At 42.5% G+C, this 18884-nt stretch overlaps 1 protein-coding gene across 1 annotated transcript in view; it reads left to right on the top strand.

The window, feature by feature from the left end:
• The first annotated feature begins 4103 nt into the window (after positions 1-4103).
• Positions 4104-18884, top strand: part of LOC143278083 (uncharacterized) — a 15509-nt gene continuing 728 nt past the window's right edge. The window contains exons 1-3 of the mRNA XM_076583120.1: positions 4104-4408; positions 5354-6899; positions 8733-8887. Of these exons, the coding sequence (XP_076439235.1) occupies positions 4104-4408; positions 5354-6899; positions 8733-8887 (2006 nt within the window). The remainder of the gene's footprint in view (positions 4409-5353; positions 6900-8732; positions 8888-18884) is intronic.

The following is an 18884-nucleotide window of genomic DNA, read 5'->3' as shown; positions in this document are numbered from 1 at the left end:
CCAGTCATTCTGAGTTCTGAGTCAATGAAGTGCTACCTATCATGCGTATTCATGATTGCATGCATCATGTGAATCACAATGAGGACGAGAACAGGTTTTTGTCAGATCAGATTTGGTACAACAAGGATGAAATAAACTAAATGCAATATAGAACTTTCAAGGGGACTCCCCTTTACACTATACTTCCGCAAAATGAAATTCATGAAAAAAAAAAAGAAAAAATAAAAAAGGGGAAGCAGATGCCTGACCTGTGCTTAGAGCTAGTGTCAGGTTTCCAGAAAAGATATGCTGCAGAAAAAAATAGAAACATTACGGTACAAGAGAGGCAAGGCCTTCAAGACTCACTTGTGATACACTTAAAATAAAATAAAAAATTAAAAAATCTAATCGTTAAAATGTGTTCTGTATTTGCTATTATAAAGCTTTGCGTTAAAAAAGGAAAAAAAAGAAGTCCTAACCAGATTCGAACCCCGCGTGTTCGGGTGAGAAGAAACTGACTTATCCATTACACTACCGTGTCTCCTTAACTGACTTATAAAATTTAACATTTGAACATACTTTTTTAAAGGGCGATAAATCATTTGCGGTATTCGCAGTGAGAATACTGTTTGAATCATGTTATTCTGGTGTATCTTGGGCATTCAAAAAATCTTTAAGGGCAATTAAAAAAATCTTTTAATGGCTATCGCCGCAGTCACACCGCAACATTTAGCCGTTTTCACTAGATCTAGATAGATGTACAAGTTTAGTTACACCCACCGGGAATGTAGTACAACACGGTTGATTCAATTTCTCTTTTATGTTCATTCTAGTTTTATAGTTTTAAAGTTGATATGAAAATTTAGTGTTTTGTTAAACTAATAACATGTAGAGCCAAGTACAAATACTTCTAAACGTGGTAAGAAGTGAAAATTTTTTCGTTTCATCGTGATCAATTCAAGGGTATTAACTCGCATGGTTTCCAATTTTTAACTGTGAATTCCGACTGATTCTCTGGATATTTTTATGGCAGTTTGGAGCATAATCCAGTAAGTGATGAGGCGTTCACAAATCTTTCTCTGAATAAATATTTAACGGTCTCCTTCTCCAACTTTCCATCACATGTTATCATGTATTATCAACTGAATATAAGATTGAACCGGCAGGTCAACAACTTGAAACAAAATGGCGTCGTTCGCGTTCGCGAAGAATATGAGCACGCGCTTTGAATGTGTATAAATATGTGTACGCAATTGATTTTTGCCCATGACCTTCAGGGTTCAGCCAACAGATCTGTAAAGTCCACTCGTCGTATTGATTTTAGTATTTTCCTAAAAAGACCACTTGGGCGAATGGACATAGTGAAAGCACTGTACACTGAGAGTAAAACACACAAGCTTTTTATGTATTGAGTATAATTTCAAAATGTAATGTTTAAGATGAGAAAGATCAGTTTAAAGCAAATTAAGTCTCCTAGCATTAATTACAGATTAATTTCCCTTTTTTACCTCTGCACCAAAACGTTTGCAAAATAAATAAAACTTCCATGCTTTGCAAAAGAAGTTCCTGTTTGAACAAAAAATGATAATAATGACTGCTCTTGTTGTTGTGTCAGAATATCAGATCAAAGTGCCAAGTTTAGAGAATACAAAAAATATAAATATAACAGTAAATGCAGAGTGCATATAATTTGGCTTCTTTAAAAAAAATTTTTTTGTGCCCATCCCAGAGGTGCAATATTGTTTTAAACAAGATGACCGGAAAGAAGTGAATTTTTCCTATTTTTATGCCTAATTTGGTGTCAATTTGCAGAGAAAATGTCAATGTTAAAGTTTACCACGGACACACACACACACACACGCAGACACAGACACACACAGACACACACAGACACACACACACACACACACACACACACACACACACACACACACACACACACACACACACACTAAGACAACCAAACACCGGGTTAAAACATAGACTCACTTTGTTTACACAAGTGAGTCCAAAATGAAAAGAAACAAAGAAATCAGATGAACAAATAAGCTAAACAAATTGAAATGGAATCATACACACACGCGCGCGCACACGCACACGCACACACACGCACGCGTGCGCGCGCGCGCTCCGCTGAACAAAGTGAACAAAGTGTCAGTTTCAAGAAGGCGTCAGCTGGACGTGTGTGGACTGATCCGTAATTATATTCGCTACACCCCATCTGTCGGAGAAAAAAAGAAGGGGAGGGGGGGTGAGGGGGGGGGGGGGTGTGAAGCGGGCGGGAGGGGGGAGCTTGGGTAGGTAGAGGGGGGGTTGGGGGAGAGGGGGAGGGGCGCACATCTGTACCTGACCTTCGCTTGAACCCAACGCAGCACTGGGCAGGCCTCGCGAGCCTGCTGTAGAACTGGTTGCCCAGGTCATTAATTGTACCTCAAAGAGACCACGGGATACTGACACTGACACTGATACTGACACTGATTTTATTGCCATTGGCAAAAATACCCTTTTGGCAAGGGAGGTTTACAATTACATCTTACCGATAAGCATCGGCCAAAATTGTATGGCTGAAATGGAAACGCGTATCCAAAAGCAAACAATCAGCAATAAACCAAAATATGCTCATCCACACTCTCACAGGCTGACGCTCAACCACTCATACTGGAGACCACGGAATAGAAGAAGAAGAAGTAGCAGTAGTAGTAGAAGAAGAAGAAGAAGAAAAGAAAGAGGAGGAGGTAGAGAACAAGAAGAGAAGGAGGAGGTGGGGGAGGAAGAAGAAGAAGAAGAAAGGCTCAATGCACGCTTAAGAATTGTAAAAGCACTTTGTGTATTTTAAAGTGTATGCATCAACTGCAGAATGAAAATAAGTGTGTGTGTGTGTGTGTGTGTGTGTGTGTGTGTGTGTGTGTGTGTGTGTGTGTGTGTGTGTGTGTGTGTGTGTGTGTGTCTGTGTGTCTGTGTGTCTGTGTGTGTGTCTGTGTCTCTGTGTGTGTGTGTGTGTTCGTGAGTGTGCGTGTGTGTGTGTGTGTGTGTGTGTGTGTGTGTGTGTGTGTGTCTGTGTGTTCGTGAGCGTGCGTGCGTGCGTGTGCGTGTGTGTGCTTTTTTTTGGGGGGTGGGATGGTGGGGGATCTTTTTGATGACATGTACAGTTATTTTAAATATGATAAGCATCAGCTGCAGTAAGAATGAAAACAATTCATATATGCATTCATTTATTTCATTTATCTTTCTTTTGTCGCACACAAAGTTACTTTCGACGAGGCATACGAAGTAGGTTTATGTGCAAAGTTGAAATATGACTTCCAACTATACTATTTATGTCAACAGCTATGACAATATTTTCATGTTGTGGTGTTCTTTTTGCTGTTTATTGTCAAATTGTGTGTTTAAGAAGAATGACAGTATATGGACTACCTGAAAAAAAAAAAAAGGTTTGTAGAAGAAAATGATGAAATAACAACTAAAATGAATACATACACAGACCCCATCCTCCACGTACACACACACATATAGATATATTCACACACACGCGCGCGCACACACGAACACACACACAATGTCACACGCAGACATTCCTGCAACGTCCGCCACACTCCTGGAAAACACGGCGTCAAGCTGCGGTGGGCCCGTGACCTGGAAAACTGGTGAGCTGTCAATGATGCTGTCACCGTGACGCAAAACTGTTCCAGCAACTAAACTTCGCTGTTGTTTTCGTCGGTTGACTGGTTACAGTCTGTTTTATCAAGACCTCTTTCTTCAGCATGACTAAAGCTGTAAATGTTGTTCCGGTTGTATATTTTTCTCTTCCTCGTGGTCGGAAATTGGCCAGATATCAAGTGTGGTATGTTATTAAAAAAAAAAAAAAAAAAAAAAAAAAAAAAAAATATATATATATATATATGACGCCGAGCTCAGCCAAAAGGTTCTTGCAATCCACGACCAACATCGCTTCCATCAAAAAAGACAACTCTCAGGCACACGTCAGGCTCGGACCACACCGTCTGCTCTCTAAGAAGCAATTGAAAAACGGGTTCCACGTGCCATTCAGGCAAAAAACCTAGCTCGAGAACTTCAGGTTCGCGCAAACTGGCGTCACCTATAGATAACTCCACTCGAGAAGAAGCATGGAAACAAAAACCTGTGCAGTTGTCAAAAACAACTCCAGGGAAGGAGTAGATCGTGAAAATACGCCGTGTATGCCTGTCAGCCACAGACATTTCCTCTGCCCAGCTAAGGAAGCACCAGCACTGATTATCAGACCGTTCAACATCAGTAAACGCACCGAGAGGACCAGACGACGTCTGAGAAACGGACAAGAGGAGCGAAGTGTAACCTTGGTGGACACTACCAAGATGCCTGGATCCCCGCCCTCCGCTGACTGTCAGCCCTTCACTGGCCGTGTCGCCTGCTGCAGCACGCTCTTGTTCAGGTGAGCTGCAGTTAGAGGTGGCTTTAAGAATAATGCGTGAGTGCGTGCATGTGTGTTGGGGTGTTGGGAGGGGATTTTGGGCGGGGAATAATGGAAGTCCCGTTCACGCGCTTGCTCCTTCAGTGTGTATCTTTGGACATGTGCACCACATATAAATATATGTATATATATATATATATATATATATATGTGTGTGTGTGTGTGTGTGTGTGTGTGTGTGTGTGTGTGCGTGCGTGTGCACTTTGATACTGTATAGACCTTCTGGACGTTTACAAGATAGTTTACAGTATATGCAGACCATTCTTTTAAACATAACCATCTGTTATTCACGTGATGGATATAATAATGTTTAAACCATTATACTTATATGCAGAACACATAAATAGAATAACAATAGATTATATTTATTTTGCGCTTTCCTCTAATGATTGAAACATGTTGTTCTTGCCAGTTTATTCGTCCACTGACCTTCATCAACAGCGAAAATGAGTATCGTTTAATATATCCATTCCAGTCCAGAAATGCAGGAATAACTCAACCGATTATTTACTTGATTTTCCCATACAGTAATTCACTTTGTAGGTATCATGGGAACCACGTGTGAGTGACAACGACTTTGATACTGTATTTAAAAACCCATTCATTGCCTTTATCATTCATTTTCTCTGTTTATGTCAGTAGATTGTCATTCTGGGTTGTTTTAGCTGGTGTTATAGCATTTTGGAAGGCATTCGCTTACTATCAAAATATTTAATGAACATGTTTTCCACTACTTTCTAAGAAATACAGTTAGCGAGAAAGAATTGACGACAGAAAAGGAACAAATGCAAACAGACGGGCATATAGGACATACATACAGATAGAGACATGCAGACAGAATGGTATGTAGATATGTAGGCAGACAAACAAAAATATAAAGTAGGTTGATTAACTTATATGTTGCAGAAGGAAGAAGCTGTTGCTGACAATGACCGCACTGGTGGTTCTGGCCTTGACGTCACAAACAGGAACGATGATCACGCATACAGCGATAGTCACGCATACAGCGACAGTCTGTTGGGGCTCTTGTCCGCTCGGGTGCGGCAGTAGCTGTCCTGGACAGAGGCCAGCCAAGTCAGGCCGACCACCAGGGTCCCCACGCAGCCAGCATCACGAGGCTCCAGTGAGTAACGGTAAGGCCTTAAACGTTGACAATGCCGTGAGGTCCAGTTTGAACGTGGATAATCCGGCTGGCGCGAAAGGCAACAGTGAGTCCCAAGACACACGGAAGGGACCGCCGCCACAGACGTCTGAACAGGCAGGCAAAGACCCTGCAGTTGCCAGTCACGGTCAGAATGGTGTCAGAGTCAACGCAGAACACCTTTATGACGATTCTCAAACCATGAACATCGGACGCAGCAAGGCTAGGGCAGAGGATGCACGTGAAATACGAGGCAGGGTCATGGAAGTGGAGAGTGTACATGAAAGCCCAAAAGGAACTGGAGGGAACACAGCCAGCCATGTTCTGCAGTTAAAAGACGAGGTGGTGAAGCACAGAGACTTGCCCGCTCGACTTCTGACTGATGCAGATCAGAGGGACGACAAGGCGACCAACAATACCAACGAAGAAATCCGCCACGTGTTTTTCCTCAAGGTGCACAAGGCAGCCAGTACCACGGTGATGAACGTCTTGTATCGCTTTGCCGTCAGCCGTCACCTCAACGTGATGCTGCCCAGACGGGGCAGTTCCCTGTCCCAAACGAGCCCTCGCTGGACACAGGCTGTCATGCCTTTGCCCCGTCGTGCCGCTCATTTTGACATTTTGTGTAACCACCTGGTTTTTAGCGAACCCCCAATTCGCCACAGTCTTGGCAAACATGCCAGATTCATAGGTATTGTGAGAGAGCCCTTCCAACAGTTCCTCTCTGCCTTCCACTACTACAGGAACGTACACCGGACAGGCTATCTCAAAAGGATTCCTGGGAAGGACCCAGTTGCTTCTTACCTGCAGAACCCTGGCAAGTATGAACCCAAGGATATGGCTAAATCCTTCACGCACAACCGTATGAGCTTTGACTTCGGCATGAACCCTATCAGAATGAGTGATAAACGCTACATTAACACGTACATCACTTACCTGGAGAGGACCTTTGACCTGGTGATGATCAAGGAACGGTTTGATGAGTCCATGTTGTTGATGAAGCGGCTGCTGGGCTGGCGACTTGAGGATGTCCTCTACGTGAAGAACAACGTCTTCACCACGCCATACCTCAACTTTACTTACTCTTCTTACCAAAAGCACGTACACAGAATGTTCAATGCCGCGGATTACAGACTGTACGAGAACTTTAAAGCACTGTTTCAAAGTAAGGTGGATAATGAAGGAGAGTTGTTTAAAAAGGAGGTGGCTGCCTTCGTGTCTTTGCGGGAGCAAGTAGAAGACTTCTGTCGAAAACCGGGAGCAGAAAGTATCAGTTTGGCCGCCATAGACAGGACTCCCGTGCTTCAGGTGGTCAGGACTGACTGCCTGATGATGACTCTTCCCGAAATTGACTTCGTCAGGGAGATAAGATCATGGCAGTATGGCACACGACGGGGTGTGTTTAAGCTCTAACATTTCATTGATTAATGCGGATGCTCACTTTTTAATCTGAGGCCATAGTTGAGGGTCTGTATATTTCAGTCAAAGTCAGTGAAGCTTGTTTTAGTTTTATTTATTATTTTATTTTATTTTGTTTTATTTTTATTGTTGTTGTTGGTTTTTTTTAGTGCACTTTGGTACTGCTCCGGGTGTTTGTCTTCGGGAAGTTATTTGATTTGACTTGAAGATGTAAATGTAAAAATGTAAGATGACGCCAAATCATGGCTGTGAAAACATGGGCAATGATAAAATGGTAGAAGCATCTACGTCACAACTTTTGTTTTTCCACTCAAAACGAGGCGGTCTGCAACCACAGTTTTAGTTAACAGTTAACTGGATAACAATTTTCAGTGAATGTTACAATTGAAAATAGAATGCATTGTTCAGGTTTGAATTGTGTGCAGTGAAAGGAACACGCAGATGAGTCACCTTGTTTTGTGTATAAAAATGTTGTATACAGTGTATACCGAACCAACGTGTTATTACTTACAGTAATAAAATATTTTAAAAGAATTCTCAAATTCTTTGACATCAGAATTGGGTGACATTTGGCGCACATTTAATGAAAACCTTCACTTTTTTGTGTGCATCGTAACGTTTTCGCTGTTGCTTTTTCCTGCCCGTGGAAGTGAAATTAGAGTGTGTATCAGGCACTTGACGCACGTAAAAGAACCGAAGACAACAAGAGAGTGTCCCTGGCAAAATTCTATAGAAACATCCATTTGATAGTAAATCATGATAGATACACTTGCAGACAGGAAAAAAGGGGGTGGTGCTGCACTGTGGCCACTCGCTCTACCAGCAGAAAGCAGCCCAGATTTCACACAGAGAAACCTTTTTTTTTTTTTAAAGTGATACGCTCCAATACGATACAATACGATACAATACGATACGGTACGATGCGTTGCAATACAATAAAATAATATACATACTACAATACAATAATACGATTCAATACAATACAATATTATACGATATGATACGATACGATACAATACAATACAATACAATACAATACAATACAATACATGCTCTTCACGAAGAAAGAAAGCGTGCGTCGAAACTATGGATGCTCTACCTGATCAGTTTTTCTGAAACACTGAAAACCAATTCCTCCCACACGTGTTCCATGGCCATCTCTTTGATACGGATTATCTCTACATTCCAGCTCATCACTTCGTTCTGCTTCTGATATCAGACAATCAAAAACCCCTGTTGTAAAGAAGCAGCATCAGGTTCAGAGTTCTTTCCTTTTCAAGCCCCGCATTGAGGAACAAACTACCAGAAAATTTGCGACATTCTGTCTCATTTAAGCCTGCTATGAAAACACATCTTTTCCAACAGTGATTTTTTTATTTTTTTAAAATTTTTATGCTGATCTGGTTTAAAATGCATGCATGCTTTATTGTGGTGAAGCCGTTTGCCGTGTGTGTGTGGCGGGGTGCTCGCGAGTGTCCGTGCAGTCCCGTCGTGTGTGTGTGCCAGTGTGTGTGTGCTGAGTGCATGTTCAGGTGCAGGAATGCGTCAGTTTTCTGGAGGGCATCATGGATGAGTGGTTTCCACTACCGTGTGTAGGTTGGGGACGTGGGGATTAGGGGGCTATTGAAATGGGAGCGGGGAACGAAATGTAAAGTGCTTTGACTGAGCAGTATTTCTGGAGAAGCGTGCTGTATGTCCATTATCATTATTGTTCCGTGAGTGCAGTGTGCTGTTGGCCGTGAAACTGCACCGCCCGGTCTCCCAGCCAGTGGGCAGGTCCGATTCGCCTATTCCCCTGTCGCCTATTCCCCTTTCGCCTATTCCCCTTTCGCCTATTCCCCTGTCGCCTATTCCCCTTTCGCCTACTCTTTGATCGTGCTGTAACGTATATACAATCATTAGCTTTTACCATCAATAAATCTCAACCTGTCTTGAGACAGGGCCAAACTTTATGAAGGCATTCACGGTAGTGAGTTCCAAGCAATTAAAAAAACAAACAAAACAAGTCAGTGTGAGATAAACTGAGCTTTGCTTGCTCAGTGTTTCATAGTTACCGATATCAAGTGACGAAACCAGAACGCAGAGACCGGACCAGAAATGAAGACAGTGAGTATGATTTTTTTTCTGACACTTGTCCAAACGTGAGTGCACGCACTGTCACAGCGCAACTAAGTATATAGGCGAAAAAGGAATGGGCAAAGTGTGAATAGGCAAATCGGGATCCTCGATTCGACGGTAGGCGAAACGGGAATGGGCGAATCGGGATGACGCCCCAGCCAGCGCACACTGGGCCTGGTGTGATGGTGGGAAAGTCCAGTTCATCATCTCTGAAGAAAACATTGCCAAGAAGTCGCGCAGCCAGCTCACAACTGGTACAAACAATATAAGACACACACTGAAAGGATACTGATGGGCATGTTTATTAAGCATGTCAAATGGATCATGTGAAAATTACATTGACCCGTTTAAAGAATATTTGACGTATTTAATAACAATTAACAGAGTAAAACAATGCATAATAAATAAATGAATGAAAAATAAATCAATTAAAAAATACAATAAAATAAAATGATCAATTAATAAATCAGGCAACCAACCAATCAATCATCAATTAGCCAATCAATCAATCAGTCGATCAACCAATTATTCATCAGTTAGCCGATCAATCAGTCATTCTGTCAACAGTAACAACAATAACAAAAAATTACAGAAAAAAAGAAGACAGTAACCATGTCAGTGCTTCACCCCCACGGGGTCTGCATCAAGTGATCAGGGGACCTAACTATCTCCGTTCCACTGAGGGATGTGGGGAAGCAGAGGTGAGTAATCCCCCCTTCGACCCAAGTGATGTTATCTTGGGTTGTGGGGCTTGGGTGTGTGTGGGAGGGGGGGGGGGGGGGGGGGGGCGTGTTCTGTTTATTGTTTACTGTTGCATATAGTCCAGCTGACCGCACAGGGCCACACCAGGACTGTCAAACCATACAAATGCTCAACCGCGTCAACACAAAACTGTCGCATCGACACACACACACACACACACACACACACACACACACACACAAACACATCGGATAAGGTGAGTTATGTTCCAGTGAGAGATTGAGCTCCCTGTGTGTGTGTGTGTGTGTGTGTGTGTGTGTGTGTGTGTGTGTGTGTCTCAGTGTCTCTGTCACTCTCTGTCTCTTTCTTTCTGTCTCTCTTTCTGTCTCTCTCTCCATTCCAGTCTCCCTTTGAGTCATGTCCCTCTCTGTCGTCTTTCAGTCTTGTTGACCATGCTGTTGATGCCACATGGTTAAAAAACAACAAAAAACAAAAACAAAAACAAAACCCGCTAGATTTGGGGGTGGGGGTGACTAGTACTAACAGGAAGGCTATCGATCCAAATCATCTTTCTGCAGGCAATCTGAAACAAGTGTTCATCGAACCGAAAGTTGTGTGCAGGAAACGTAACAATGCCATCTAAAGCAACCTACGTCGTTCGACATTTCATTGTTTTATGGTAATATTATAAATCTATCAAGGTTTCTAACTTTCCATGTCTTCATCACGACATTTGGGCTTTAGTTTAATTTTAAACTAAATTTGCACAAATTTGGTGTTGATAGACAAAGCATTTCCAGATAAAATTATCATATCAAAGTTTACATTGGACACAGACACAGACACACACACACACGGGCAATCGTAAGAGGATTATAACATTGGCATACTTTGGGGCTGATGACAATATCTTCAGGTAGATGGTTGTTGATTGCACAATTCTATTTATCATACTGGATTTGTTCGAGAGACAGGACATTGACTGCTTTGGGGGAAAAGCTATTGGCGAAGCGATTGGTTTTAGTCCATATGCTTCTGTACCGTCGACCAGAGGGGAGCATCTCGAAAATCCCAAAAGCTGAATGTGATTCGTCCTGGCTGATTGATTTTGCTTTTCTGAGTAGCCGCTTATAATGTCTTCTAGACTTGAAAGGTAGATCAGGCCCGGTAATCTTGGTGGCAGTTTTTACGATTCTGCTAAGGGCTACAACTCCTGAGTAGGAAATGTTTCCGTACCAAACAGTAATAGCACACTTTCAATGACTGCTCGGTAGAAATCAACCATGATTTCTTTTTTAATTCCGAACTTTTTGAGACGCCGAAGAAAGTACAGGCGCTGTTGTGCTTTCTTTACAATTTTTTCCGTATTTTTCACCCATTTCAAATCGTTGGAAACGATCAGTCCGATAAATTTAAATTCGCTGATGATCTCTACTTGCTTGTCTTTAATGACAAGTGGTAAGGGGTCTGATCTGGTCTTCCTGAAATCTAAAATTAATTCTTTTGTTTTTGATATGTTGAGTTCTAAGTTGTTTTGATCACACCAGCTGACAAGTTCCAGTATTTTCCCCTATATTTTGACTCATCACTGTTCCTAATCAGCCCTTCTAGAGTAGTATCGTCAGCAAGTTTGACCATGGTGTTACATTCATTTCGAGTTGCACAGGCATGTGTGAATAGTGAGTAAAATAGTGGGGATAGAACACACCCTTGTGGGGTGCCTATGTTGATAATGTGTGTGGAGGAGGTGAGGTCACCAGCTTTAACAACTTGCGGTCTGCATCTTAGAAAATGTAGGATCCATGCACCAATTGATTCAGGCAGCGAGAAGTCTTTCAGTTTATAATATAGTTTTGATGGTACTATTGTTTTGAACGCAGAGCTGTAGTCAATGAAAAGGATCCTGGCATAGCTGTTAAGATTTTCGAGATGTCTGAGGACGTGGTAGAGACCTATGCTAATGGCATCTTCAAGTGATCTGCTGGCTCTGTAGGCTAAGTGAAAAGGATCAAAAGATGGAGGAAAGCAGGTTTTTAAGAAATGTAGAATCAAGCGTTCAAATATTTTCATTACGACTGATGTTAAGGCTACGGGACGATAATCATTCAGACAACTAGGCTGTGTTTTTTTTGGAACAGAAATGATTGTTGATTTCTTAAAGCAGTGTGGCACCACACATGACTGAAGGGACATTTTAATATGTCAGTGAAGACACTATATAGCTGGACTGCACACTTCCTTAAAAGGCCTGGTGATATGTTGGGCCAGCGGCTTTTCTCATTTTCAGACGACTGAAGTGGCGTCTGACTTTATTCTTTTGGATTATGAAAGGGGGAGTGGGGGTGATTTTGGGTGCAGCCACGTCATAAGTAGACAATGGTTTGTCGAATCCGGAGTAGAATGTGTTGAGTTTGAGTTAAACGCTTGGTTATAAAATGTCACAATACAATTTTATATCCTATTCAACTTGCCATTATGTTTGCCGTCGAAGAATTAATCAAGGTGAGCAATAAAACAGTGGCGTGCCATTTCAAGTTGTCGGGAAGCACACGCTCACGACACCTCTTACTTTATTCCTTTCAATGACGTGGTATTGATCTTTGATGAAGAACACGCTAGCAGTCATACAATACGAGAAGCGATTTTTCAGAAACCCACAATCAAACTACGCAATCCAAGGTGTGTCTTTATTGACTTTTCCCCTCGTTTCAAATGTGTGGGCTAATAGCGCGGCAGGGATGCGAAACCTAACACTTACCGCTGCAGACAAATATCACGCTTCTGGATTGAAGTTGAACGCGGGGATCTGCCTTGCCATCGATCTGCAGGTGGGCACGAACGACTGATCGGTGCCAGAGTGACGCCTTTGACTGCCTGAACTTTTCCGTCCGCGTACAGAACCTTCCTGCAAGAAAACGAGAAGCTGTTTCTTGCTTGTTTTTTTGTTTTTTCGTAAGAGTTCTTCTTGTGTGCCTTCTTGCCTTCCACTATCTGCATGTCTGAACGTCTCTCTCCCCCCTTCTCTCTCTCTCTTTCTCTCTCACACACACATACATACACACTACACATACACACACGCACGCACACACACACACGCACACACACACACACACAGAGGCGTGTAGCTTTTTATTTTTATTTTATTTTTATTTTTTTTTTTACGTGTATGACCTTTTCCCCCCGCCACGTAGGCAGCCATTCCCACGTTCTGCAACGGGAGAAATTTCCGAGTCAGGTGAGAAAAAGGCGAGGTGTTGGTAACGGCTTTCAGCACGCCACACCAGGCCTGATCCTGACGACGTCTGACACACGGGAAACATGATAGTCAGGCGCATGGAGGGGGACAGGGGGGAAGGGGTGGGGGGGGGGGGGGGGGGGGGGGGGGGGGGGGGAGGGGGGGGGGAGGAGAAAATATCCACGCTGATCACTGCGTTGTTCTCGGATTCATCCATTTTTTTTCTTTCTTCAGAGCACGTGACGTTGCGCAGTGTCTTGACATCAGTTTTCTGCTTACTGAAAGGAAAGCAGAAACAAAACAAAAAGCATTCCTGGGCTCCAGCCGCTGTGGGAAAGTGGTTAGTGCCACGTACTGACGACAGGAAAACAAGGGTTCAAATCCCCTTTCAGAGGTGTGGTATAGTGGAAATGTTCGTCCTAGGCCACTTTGTACCCAGATTTTTAGTGTGTTTTGGGCTCAAAAAGGGAAGATTGGGGCAAAGATTGTAGAGTACATTCCTTAAGAGTTGAGCCGTTGAGAATGTTTCTAACAAAGTGTTCATAACAGGGTGTTCCTAACAAAGTTCCTAACACTGCAGGTGCGTTTCTTCCGATTGGTCAATTAATCGTGCTGGGATAAAGTATGAAAGGAAGTAGAGTACAGCCTTGTCAGTCTCAAACCAGAACATACAGCACGAAAGAATTATCAGGCGAACCTAAGTTGTGATGTAGCCCCGTCTTGATTTACAACGCGATGGACATTAATAGAATAAGATAAAATGAAATAAATTGTATCATAAAAAAGGGGCGATTTTCTGTCTCCCTTTCCATCCGCTGCTTCAGCCTTCCCCGATCGGTCAGGTACCAGTTGACAGCTGGGTGGAGTGAGGAAAATCAGGGTACAGTGCCTTTCCCAGGGACACAACACCATGCCGAAAGGGGGTCCTGAACCCTGATCACTGGTGAACACTGGATCAGAAGTCCGACACTCAACTGATTCTGGCACGGCACACCCCCAGCAGAAGTTGATAGCCACCTTCTGTCAAGTAGCCCCACTACTGTATAACCGTCACAAAATACTACAGTCTGTGGTCATTAGTGGTCAGCAATGGTCAGTAGTTGCCACTTAGAAGTTTTTAAAAAATCTGCTTTGCCGTCATGGTGATAAACAGACGTGACAAAACATCGTAATCTGAATACTTTTGCGAAGTGGTCAGGTATTGGTCAGTAATGGTCAGCAGTAGTCATTATTGATCAGCTAATGGTATAATCATGTCAAGAAGTATTAATGCGGCGTAACCTTTAGCCACTGCAGTCATACAGTCTGAATACTGTTAGTAGTCTGTAGTTGTCAACAGTGGTCAGACAGTGGTAAAACACCTGCCAAGACATCGTACTTATGCACAGACGTGATAAAATAACGCAGTCCGAGTACTTCTGGTTTGTGGTCAGCAATGGCCATAGACCTGGGAAAACATTATTTTGGGAAACTTACACGGGGGGAATTTTGAGCTGCCCGAAAGTGAATTTACCGTCGCGTTACGGAGGGTAAAAGTGTCAGTGTCAATGATGATATCCAACTCGTGCAACCGAAAGAAAACACCACAAACATCTTGTCACTGCATAGAAAAAGGGGAATCTCAGTGGTTGTTGCAGACAAATCCGTTTTGAATGTCGAACGGTTAAAGCGTTGCACGTTCAAACTGAGGGTCCCGAGTTCGATGCCAAAAACAGTGCCTGGCGGATTAAAGGTTAAGCTCTTTATCTCTCACGTTAACGTATGTACAGACCTGCAAGTGTCTGAATCCTATTCGTATGAATGCACATGCAAAAGATCAAAATACGCCAGTTAAAGATCCCGTAAGCAATGCCAGTATTCGATGGGTTATGGAAACACGAACATAGCCACCACGCCCATCCCCGAAAACAGAGTATGGCTGCTTCATCGCAGGATAAAATCGTAAAAGGAGATGCAATCGACACACGCAGAAAAGAAAGAAAGAAAGAAAGAAAATAGGGATGGAAAAGAAGCAGAATATGACAGGGCTGTTTAGGAGAAAGGGGTCATTCCTTAACATCTTTTATTCACCATCATGTGATTTTTCAGTTAGCGGCGAAGGCAGAAACTAAATCCCGGTCAAAATAAGAATGTTGATAACAAATCAAAACAACAAAAAGAGACTATATATATATATATGTATGTGTGTGTGTGTGTGTGTGTGTGTGTGTATGTGTGTGTACTCTGCAGTTAAAATGTTGGTCTCTGTATAAGCCATTCACGACGAACATGTACACATGGCTTTTTTGTCGCCAGTGGCTCCGGCATGTGTCAAACGGGGCCTATACTGAGACGGCCCCGCCCTTATGTGCGTGGCGCGTGCGGATGCGTCGTCCTGCGCACGTAGCAAGGGCTGCACGAGGTGACAAGTGGTCGCCCGGCGCGTGCTCTCTTGGTGATTGACAGACAAGCGCACTGCTCCCCACAGCACATCGCAGACTCGTTTTCAACTCTGTCGACGCGTGCCTCTTTCGCCTCATGGGAGTGTCTCCCATTTTTGAGAAACAACAATCGAATTTCTTTTTTGTCACTAATGGTAAGTTCATTTTGTGCGATGGACCGGAACAGTGTATCATTATAATTCGTTTTTGCTGCTTTCTAAAAAATGCATTTTGGGTAATTGTTTGTTGTTTTTTTCCAGCAGTATTTTTAGTCACCTTTCGCGCATCTTTCGTGGGTTTTGACGCTAATGCGGACTTCCAGTTTAATTAAGCATGAAGCATTGCCAGACAGCCTCGCTTACCGCCCAGCTCAGAAAATGTGGTCTTCATTAATGATAATGACGATGATGTAGGTACTTACAAAGCACCTGTCCTCGGTCACAGACAGAGCTCTAAGCGCGTTTGGCTACATGCATGCACGGAGTCATTTTGTACCACGGGCAGCCTGCCTGGGTAGAGCCGAATGACAACTGCCATTGGGCGTTTATCATTCGTTTCCTGTGGCATTCAATCAGGTTTCACACAGTCACACAGACATGTAACTTTTTTCATATTTATGAGTTTTACTTATTTACCCCGCCATGTAGGCAGCCATATTCCGTTTTCGGGGATGTACATGATGGGTATGTTCTTGTTTCCATATACCACCGAACGCTGATATGAGTCACAGGATTTTTAACGTGCACATTTGATCTTGTGCGTGCTCATACACGCGAAGGTGGTTCAGGCACCAGCAAGTTTGCACGTTGCACATACGTTGACCTGGGAGATCGGAAAGATCTCCACCCTTAACCCACTAGGTGCGACGGGGATCGAACTCAGGAAACTCGGGGCGAGAATCCAGCGCTCTGACCATTGACCACTGCACCTGTTTATGGAGGGAACTGCACTTCGGTGGTGTCAGGTATCTCAATGATACTTCAACTGCTTGTCTTTGATGTTGAATCATGCGTCGTTGTCTACCACTGACAATAGAAAAGGGGGGAGGGGGAAAGGGCGGGGATGGGGAGGGGGGGGGGGAATTACCAGCTCGGACTTCATTTGATATGTTCGAGTCGGACGGGGGAAAAAAAAAGGTCTGAATTGGTGTTTTGATCAACGAAATATGGTGGTGACGTGGGGTTTTTTTTGTGTGTGTTTTGTTTTGTTTTTTGTTGTTTTCTTCTTCTTTTTTATCCTGTCATCCGAAAAACTTCTGAGGAATGAATTCAAATTTTTTCTTCTTCAGCTTCTTGTGGATGTTTGACCTTGTTTAACGGCTCTGACAAATCTGTTTCACATTAGTTCTTGTATGTATCGTGTCAGTGATTTATTTTATTCTTCTTCTTATTTTTTTTTTTTATGGAGGACACACGAGGGCTGTAGCTGACTTATAAGATCCGATATTGTTGCAGCGGTACAACAAATAACTTGGCCTGTTGATTTGACGTGGTACAAAGTTGATGCCAGTTGTTTCGATTTCTCTTCCACACAGGGCCTCAGGATATGTTCGTCTACCGGCGGCCTTGAGAATAAACCATCTCTCTCTTCATTCACCGAACCTTTTGAGAATCTAAAACAAAACTGTACCTGACAAGTTGTATATGGGGGCTAATCATGTTTTGCTCGTCATTCGTGAGGACGATTTGTGCAAAAAATGACAATTCAGTGAGCATAATTTCATCAGCCAATGCGAAGTTTACTCTTGAAGCCTTGAATCTTAGAAAGCACATACATATTCGTGAATTAATCTACGGAATAAGGATATTAACTGACATAGTTTTTGTCTTTTTATACTATCATGCACAAGTATAACTGGGTCGGCTGTTTTTTGTTGTTGTTGTTGTTGTTTGTTTTTTTTAATATAAATAAAGATATTATTTACTGGTTGGTGTCACACACACACACACACACACACGCGCACGCACGCACGCACACACACACACACACACACACACACATATATGTATATATATACATATATATGTGTTGACTCACTGAAATACAGTTCAGTTTATACTGTTTTGATTAGCTCGTTTTTTATTTTACGTTTTTTCTAATTCATACTCTTTCTAGTCTATACTGTCCCAGTTAATATTGTTCCTAGTTTTTCGTTTCTGTTGCCCTTAAATGTTGTGTTTCTCCTTTGCAGGAATCAGTTGCTAATACAAAACAAAGTTACCTCAAAATATCAAAAATCGTTTTTTTGTTTGTGGGGAGTTCCATTTTTCGATGCAGGAAAGTCGTGATGAAGATAGGGAACGTTTGAAAAAAAATATCTTGATCTACAGTATGATTGTAAAACAGTGAAATGGCATTGGGCTGATGGAATTGTTATGTTTCCAGCACACAACTTCCGGTTACACAAACTCTCGTTTCATATGGCGAACAAAAATATTATTTGGATCGATGTTGGCTATCATGGATGCCCTGGTAACACCCTACACCCTCCCTCTCTGCTCCCCTCGCGGATTTCGGTTTCGTTCTTGGTTTTGAATCAACAGGAATCACGCGTGAGCCACAAACGTTTTGCCTCTTGTTTAAATCATCATTACAATGTAAGACGGAAATGAAGAGACGTTTTCAAAACTTTTGACGCTTGTCATCATCCATACTTTACTGACCTGACTAGAGATCAACTTCTGGATGCAGAGCCGACAGTGTCTGCTACACCAGAATAGAACAGAATGTAGAATATGTCTTTATTTCGAAGTGCACCGGGGCCCATATATCGGCGCCAAATTGAATGTATCTAATCAAATTAGTGACAATGATTGTGATGCCGTGCTTTTCACAACACTAAAAATAGTGTTACAACAAAATCATTGGTAGCTAAGGTTGTGTTGTGTATAGTTTTAAGATATGTTTTAAAGATAGGTGTTTTTGTTTGTTGTTGTTGTTGTTGTTCAAGCAATCATGAGAGAAGAGCAGACGAACTTAACGTGAGCGCTGTGCACAACAGTTCATTAGAAATAGTTTATTTTTCTACAAAACAGACCAATACATAAGCAGTTTGTTCCTTGCAAAAGTTTTGCTTGGTTGATAGGAAAGATAAGCGACAATGAAAGCCACAGTGTAAAAGTTCAAATGGTCAGCAATATAAATATATTTCAACAAGGTCACAGCGCTGTCAGAAAAGAAGAGAAAGACAAATTTGTGTCGTTCATGAAACTGCCATCATCCTCTTTGTGCATGTAAAACAAGAGCTGGACTCATCTCTTGTGAATTCAAACGGTGTAACATGAATTTGTACTGCGCTTCACTGCGGCTATAAGCGGGTTTAAAAGTTGGCCTTTGTGAGACACGAGGTACAGGAAATACGAAAAATGTTAAAGACACAAACTCTGAAAATGCTGTTTTGAA

This window comes from Babylonia areolata, chromosome 2, assembly GCF_041734735.1.
Source record: "Babylonia areolata isolate BAREFJ2019XMU chromosome 2, ASM4173473v1, whole genome shotgun sequence".
Taxonomy (NCBI): Eukaryota; Metazoa; Mollusca; class Gastropoda; order Neogastropoda; family Buccinidae; genus Babylonia; species Babylonia areolata.
The sequence above is the reverse complement of the archived record's forward strand: the minus strand, read 5'-3'. Positions and strand labels throughout refer to the sequence as shown.